Raw genomic sequence first — 8190 nt, 5'->3', positions numbered from 1 at the left:
TACAAGCAAATTTCAAGTGTTTAACCTTGAAAGGGGACAGGAATGGTCTGTTCATAGGTAAAGGTTCTGAATTCCATTCATATAGCTCCCTGTTGTGGGTGTGTGTACAAACCTGACTGAGTTGCTAACCGTGGGTCTTCTGTTTAATTATGTGACCCACCATTGCTAGTCAGTGCTTGTGCAAGGACTTAAAGCTTGACCCTGCAGTTAGGACTAAGCACCTAAGACTTCTAATCCCATCTGGAGAGCTGCAGATGTTGATCTGTGTAATCAGTAGTTGTTCCACTTTCCAGACCTTCAACTGTCCAGGAATAAACCCTGACTCCTGAGCTACTGGAGCTAAGGCTGGATGAAGATAATACATGAGGCTCCGAGGGAGTGGGAATCTGTTCTAAAGAGGACACATTTTCCTATAGGGCTTCTGAATAGTGCTTTTAAGAAATTTTATTTATTTGGTTGTTTTGTACTTTGAAAAGGTAACACACTCATAGAGTTCAAAAATGTATAAATTGTTATACAGTTAAAAGTTTCCTTCCCATCCCTGTTACTCACCTACCTGGTTCCTTCTCTTTTCTCCACCTTCCACAGGTTTCTACTATTATTAATTTGTTACTTAACCTTCTGGAGTTTCTTTATCCATTTGCATGTAAATATATAGATTCAAATGTTCTGGGTGTTGCTTTTGACACCTCACAATATATTTTGGAAAACTTTACACATTGATAACATAGAAAGCTTCCTTGTTTGTCTTTGCTTAGTTTTACATTTTGTTGCAAAATAAAACATACAGAGAAGTAAATAAAACCTTATTTCTACAACTTAACAATTAATTATAAATTGAACACCTATTTAACCATTACTCAGGAGCAAAAAAAAAAAAAACAAACAAACAAAAAACCAGAACATTGCTGCACTCCAGAAGCCCTCAGTATGTCCCTTCCACTCACCCTGCCTTCCACACTCTTCTTATCCCCCCCAAAATCCTGACTTTTATTGTAATCATTTTTTACATTCTTAATACATTTTACCATCTACACATACACCCCTAAACAATGTATCATAATTTTGTGGTTTTTAAATTTATATAAGTATAATCATACTAAGTGTTTCCTTTGTGTCTTCTTTTCACAAAAGTATGCTTGTAAGATTCATCTATATTTTTGTGTGTAGCTCTGATCTGTTCATTGTCAATTGTTGAATAGTATTCAACATTATGTGTCCAATTTACTGTAAAGGTTCATTCAGGTTGTTTCCAGTTCTTGGCTATACAAACAATACTACTATGAACATTCTTATACGAATCTCCTTGTGCACATATTTCTCTTGGGTGTATGTTTAGGATAATAGGGTATGTATATCTTCAACTTACTAGATAGAGTCCAACTGTTTTCTAAAGTAGTTGTATCAGTTTAGACAATAGTGGTGATGAAAGTTCTTATTATGTCACATCCTTGCCAAATAGTACTTCTTGTCATATTAATTTTAGTAATTCTGGTGGAAGATCAGTAGTATTTAATTATAGGATAACTTGCATTTTCCTAATTTCTAATAAAGTTGGTTGCTGTGGTTTTAAAATATATATATTTCCACAAATTCTTTGGCACTCCTCTTATCAAAAGGTGGAGTCTGATTGCCTTCTCCTTGACTATGGGCTGGACTTAGTGACTCGCTTCTAAGAAACAGAATGAAGCCGAAGTGACGCTGTGTTTGACATCTCAAGCTAAATAAAAGACAAACGTCTTCTGCCTGTCTCACTCTCTCAAGAAGTCATAGACTTCATAGAGTCATGGACTCATAAAAGTTCTTTATACCATATTTTCATGCTACTCCTGTTTGTAATTTATATTGGAAATATCTTCTCCCATTCTGTGTTTCATTATTTTATAGTGTTTTTTTTGGATTAACAGAGTTCTTCATTTCACTTAAATTTATCAAATTTCCCCTTATGTTTAGTGCTGTTGTGTCTTATTCCTTTAGAAACCCTCTCCTATCCCAAAGTCCTCCAGGATTTTGAAATATTCTCTTCTAAATGCTTTATACTTTTGCCTTTTACATTTCAGCAAATTAATGCAGCTGAATTAATTTTTATGTTTGGTGTATATTTTCCATATAGAGATCTAATTATGCCAGCACAATTTATTGAAAAGTCCTTCCTTTCCTTACTCTTCTACAGGGTCCTGTTTATTACATACCAGATGTGTTCTTTTTTTTTCTGTTCCATTGGTCCATTTGTCTATCCTTGCACCAATACCACTCTGTCTGAGTTGATAAGTCTTTAAAGGAAGTTTTCGTGTATGGCTGAGAAAGTGTCCCCTTCTTCCTCTTTCTCTTCTTCTTCCTTTTTCTTGACGTATTTAGCTGTTCTTGGCTCTTTGCATTCTCAAATATTTAGAAAGATCTTATTAAATTCAACAAAATGTTGAGATTTTAATTGGAATTACATTAATCTATTAATCAATTTTAGAAGAGTAAATATTTTTACAATATTGTATTAGTTTACAATCTATAAACATAATATGTAACTTCAGTTATCTAGGTCTTATTTAATGCCACTCAATAGAGTTTTATTTTTCCTATGAAGAATTTTACATTGTTTCTTAAATTTATTCCTGTGTATTTGATATTAATGCCATTTTAAGTTTAATGTTAGAATTCATAGAAAAACAATTTATTTTGTATCCCACAATCTTGCTAAATCTCTTACTGATTTTAGTTATTTATGAGGATTTAAAATTTTCTGCATACTGAAGTAATAACTCTAAATAATAAGAATTTTATCTCTTCATTACAATTCTCTCTTTTGTTTGTCTTGCTTTGCAGCACTGGCTAGGACCTACAGTACAGCATTGCGTGGTAGTGGCCTTACTACTCTGAGATAGCTGAGATAGCTTTCACAATTTCACCATAAGTGTGATGCTGCCCTTAGCTTTTTATACATGTTCTTTTTCAAACAAAAGAAGTTCTTCTCTATTTGTAGTTTGCTTAGAAGTATTATTATTACTGGTGAATGTATGTTGAATTTTATCAAAACCTTTTCTGCATCCATTGAGATGATCATATGTGTTTCTCCTTTGATTTTTAAAAATAATGTTAATATTCCTTTATTTTTTATATATTTTTTTATAGCTGTGCAGCCTGTGGGATCCTAGTTCCCCTACTAGGGATCGAACCTGAGATGCCTGCAATGGAAGTGTGGAGTCCTAACCACTGGACCCCCAGGGAATTCCCTTCTTTGATCTTTCAGTGGGATGAATTAATGTGGATTGATTCTATAATCTTCAGCCAACTTTCATTCTTTGGATAAATCCAACTTGGCAGTGCTGTATTATCTTTCACACTTACGTTGATAGACAGTGGGTCAATAGTTTGTTCAAGAGTTTTGTATCTATGATCATGAATGAGACTGGCTTGGAATTTTCCTTTCTAAATATTGTCCTTTTCAGACTTCTGTATGAAGGCTATGCTAGACACAGAATGAGTTGGGAAGAGCAGACTCTCTTACTCTCTGGAAGCATGGAACTGTTCTTTCTTTACTGTTTGACAGAATCCACTGGTAAATCTATCAGTGTCTAGAGCCTTTTTTGTGGGAAGATTTTAAATTATTGATTCAAGTATACCCCAATAAACCTGACTTTAAAAAATGTCCTTCGGCAAGTTACATTTCCAGTCAATTTTGGTTTCAGGGCCATTAGGTACTATTATTATTGTTCAATAGAAAGGATATCTCCTACCCCTTCTGAGTCTACCATTTTTTGACTGACTAAATAATTTATGCCATCATTGAGGTCACAGCATAATAAAATAGTTCACATAAGTTATGATATAATATGAACAGTATACTATAATAGCTTACTGTAATAACTATTATGGTATATTGTATACTATATATTACAGTATGTTATATTATATAATTAATAACATATAATATTATATATGTTATATAATTACAATAGCAAACTTCCCACAAAGTGTCTGGCACATTTATATATCATCTCATTTAATCCCTAAGGTAACTCTTGACAGGTAATCTTGTCATTATTTTACAGATGAAGGAACTAACTCTGAGAATTTATATGCTCTGACCAAAAGTTACACAACTGATAGGTTGAGAAATTGGTGCCCTTAACCATTTTCCATACCAATTCCCTCAAATGAGCTATTTCTCAAGAGAATGTGCAGACTGCTCAAATTTTTTTTGGTTTTGCCTATTTCTTACTAAATTCATTCCTAAATATTTTTTGTTTCTATAGCTATTGTGAATAAAATCTCTTTTGCATTACATTTTCAAATTATTGTTAGTATAGTGTATATGTATTTGTAGTACTATTAACTTTATTTTGTAACTGCTTACAAAATTGTGTGAACGTGTCATGCATTTTTCTGGTGAGAAAGTCTGCGACTTTCATAGGTTCTTAAAAGGATACATAAATTCAGAAAAGCTTAAACACTGCCGCCTTAAGTCCAGGTTTTCCCAAAGCTTTTGTAGCAAGTCCATTACAGTTTATGCTTTGTGTGAACAGTCTTCTTGGACACCAAAACAAACACCAAACTTTGAAAGTCTGGACTACTCTCCAAAACCACGTACTGGATAAGTTCCATAAGTGGATTTTTTTCTGTCCCTAGGTAGTGAATTTAAAATCACAGGATTCTGAGGTAAATCTTCGTATTTTCAGGCCATTGTCTCTATAGCCACAGGAAGAAGTCAGACAACAGACCAACGGACTTTTCTAGATGTTCTGAAACTCAAAATGTATTCTCATTCAGATGACCCTTACATATATAGGTGTGTAAATAACAAATGAACTTCCCAATTTCATCTTTTCTTGGTAATCTGCCCAAGACATATTTCTAGTTCCTTTTCATCTGGGAGATGATGGCAACACTACTCAATTTAGTAGAGAAAGTTACATTGCAAGATTAAGTTTGAATAAATTCTAGGAAAGCTACCTTTATTTTATTATTTTTAAAATAAATGTATTTATTTATTTTTGGCTGTGTTGGGTCTTTGTTGCTGCGCGTGGGCTTTCTCTAGTTGTGGCGAGTGGGGGCTACTCTTCATTGTGGTGCTCAGGATTCTCTTTGTGGTGGCTTCTCTTGTTTCAGAGCACGAGCTCTAGGCACCCGGGCTTCAGTAGTCATGGCCCTCAGGGTCTAGAGCACAGGCTCAGTAGTTGTGGCACACGGGCTTAGTTGCTCTGCAGCATGTGGGAACTTCCAAGACCAGGGATGGAACCTGTGTCCCCTGCATTGGCAGGCATATTCTTAACCACTGCACCACCAGGAAAGTCCCGAAAGCTAGCTTTATATACCAACAGTTCGATTCATTCTTTGCTGGGGTTTTATCCAACATCATATCCTTAAGAAAAGATCCCAATGTTCTTACTGAAATAAATCAAGGAATTTATACTATTTTATCTCAATATTCTTCAATATTCATAATATGTTGCATTTTGGAGAAAAAATACAAGGGTAATATATAGCATATATGGCATATGGTCTGTATCCTCACTGAATCACACTTGATGTAGAGTAAATAAGTCACAATTTAAGAACCACATCTACAGAAGCCTGCATTAGTAATAAAAACAATAAATATGGACCTTAAATATAAATTAATCAGGCCGTCCAAATTTTCAGGTAAGTAAATCAAAGTTTAAAGAGGTAAAGCAACTTACCTCAAAATAACGAATAGACCTAGTTAGTAATAGAGCTGAGATTAGAATCCTGGACTTCCAAAACCCAGACATGTGCTCTTTCCACTGAACTATGTGGTCACCCTAGGAAGTTGACAGGTTTTTTTGTTTGTTTGTTTTGTTTCTGGCTGCGTTGGGTCTTCGTTACTGTGCTTGGGCTTTCTCTAGTTGCGGCGAGTGGGGGCTACTATTTGTTGTGGTGCATGGGCTTCTCATTGCAGTGGCTTCTCTTGCTGCGGAGCACAGGCTCTAGGTGTGCAGGCTTCAGTAGTTGTGGCACATGGGCTCAGTAGTTGTGGTGCACAGGCTCAGCTGCTCCATGGCATATGGAATCTTCCTGGACCAGGGATCAAACCTGTGTCTCCTGCATTGGCGGGTGGATTCTTAACCACTGCACCACCAGGGAAGTCCTGAAATTGACAGTTTTCAAGATCTTCTTTCTATTTTCCTGGGGAAGGTCTCCATACTAGCCAAGTTCCCAAGGCATTCAGAGAATTTCTCTCCAGTGTGAAGCTTTTCATGTTGAACAAAAGAAGAGCTTTGTCTAAAGGTTTTCCTACACTCAGTATGTATATTTGCCTTCTCGCCACTATGAATTTTCCGGTGTTTTTTAAGATATGTGTTCTGGCTAAAGGCTTTCCCACATTCATTACATTTGTAGAGTTTTTCTTTAGTATGAGTTTTCTGATGTTTTTTAAGGTCTGTCTTCTGGCTGAAGGCTTTGCCACATTTATTGCATTCATAAGGTTTCACTGCAGTATGAATGATCTGATGTTGAATAAGGCCTGAACAGTAACTAATGGCTTTTCCACATTCATTGCATTTATAAGATTTTTCAATGGTATGAGTTTTCTGGTGATTTGTGAGGTTTGTACTCTGACTGATGGCTTTTCCACATACATTACATTTATAAGCTTTATCTCCAGTGTGAGTTCTCTGATATTGAATAAGTGCTGACCAATCACTGAAGGCTTTTCCACAGTCATTGCATTTAAAGGGCTTCTCTCCAGTATGAATTCTCTTGTGCTGAATAAGGGCTGAACAGAAACTGAAAGCTTTCCCACAATTGTTACACTCATAGCACTTCTCTCCAGTGTGGGTTCTCTGATGCTGAATATGCCCTGAGCGGTCACTAAAAGCTTTCCCACATTCATTACATTTGTAAAGTTTTTCTCCAGTATGAACCCTCAGTGCTGTGTAAGAAATGAACTCTGGGTAAAAGTTTTCCCACATTCATTACATTTATATGGTTTCTGTCCTCTATGACTTCTCTGATGTTGAGTAAGGTACATACTTCTGCTGAAGGCTTTCCCACATTCCTTACTTTCATATGGCTTCTCTCCAGTATGAGTTCTTTGATGTCAAATAAGAGCTGAGTAGTTACCAAAGGTTTTCCCACATTCATTACACTCATAAGGCTTCTTTCTCTCCAGTGTGAGTACTTTGGTGCTGAATAAGGGCTGAACAATCATTAAAGGCATTCCCACATTCATTGCATTTGTATAATTCCTCTCCAGTATGCATTCTCTGATGTTGAACGAGGTCTGAACAGTAACTGAAAGCTTTCCCACAGTCATTACATTCAAAAAGTTTCTCTCCAGTATGGACAATATGATGTCGGGTAAGAGCTGAGTGATCACTGAAGGCTTTCCCACATTCGTTACATTCATAGGGCTTTTCTCCTATATGAATTCTTTGATGTTGAGTAAGATGTGCACTCTGACTAAAGGTTTTACCACATTCATTGCATTCATAAGGTTTCTCTCCAGTATGAATTCTTTGTTGTAGAGTAAGATGTGTGCTCTGGTTAAAAGCCTTTCCACATTGAAGACATTTATATGGTTTATCACTAGTATGAATTCTTTGATGCTGAGTAAGTGATGTACTACGACTGAATGTCTTGCCACATTCAGTACACTTGTAAGGTCTTTCCCCACTATGAATTCTCTGATGTTGAATAAGGACTGAGCAATAACTGAAGGCCTTCCTACATTCATTGCATTTGTAGGGCTTTTCTCCAGTATGAGTCTTCTCATGGTTTGTTAAATGGGAACTCTGGTTAAATCTCTTTTCACATTCATTATATTTAAAGGGTCATTCTCCAGTATGACTTGTTTGATGTTGAATGAGAGTAGTGTAGTCTCTGAAGGTTTTCCCACATTCACTATATTTATAAGGTTTCTTTACATCACATTTACTTTGTATAATTAAATCTGAGTTTTGTTTGAACATTTTCCCATGTGTACCACATTCATGGCAATGCTCTTCTATAGTAGGACTTCCCTGGTTGTCCAGTGGTTAAGACTCTGTGCTTCCAATGCAGGGGGCGCAGGTTCAATCCCTGGTCAGAAAACTAAGATCTCATATGCCGTGCAGTGCATCAAAACCAAAACCAAAACCAAAAAACCTACTAGAAAATTTTAAATTATATATGTGTCTTGTATTATAGTTCTATTGGTCAGTGCTCGTTTAGAGAGATTAGACATTTGCTCAAGGC

At 35.9% G+C, this 8190-nt stretch overlaps 1 protein-coding gene across 1 annotated transcript; it reads right to left on the bottom strand.

The window, feature by feature from the left end:
- Positions 1–6119: 6119 nt before the first annotated feature.
- Positions 6120–7925, bottom strand: LOC112412609 (zinc finger protein 883-like). Its single transcript, XM_024764344.1, is given in 4 exon segments — positions 6120–6883; positions 6886–7117; positions 7119–7752; positions 7837–7925. Coding segments are annotated over 4 exon segments (1719 nt in total).
- Between the last annotated feature and the right edge of the window lie 265 nt (positions 7926–8190).

This window comes from Neophocaena asiaeorientalis, unplaced genomic scaffold (assembly GCF_003031525.2).
Source record: "Neophocaena asiaeorientalis asiaeorientalis breed wild unplaced genomic scaffold, Neophocaena_asiaeorientalis_V1.1 scaffold239, whole genome shotgun sequence".
Lineage (NCBI taxonomy): Eukaryota > Metazoa > Chordata > Mammalia > Artiodactyla > Phocoenidae > Neophocaena > Neophocaena asiaeorientalis.
This window is presented reverse-complemented; position numbering and strand designations above follow the sequence as displayed.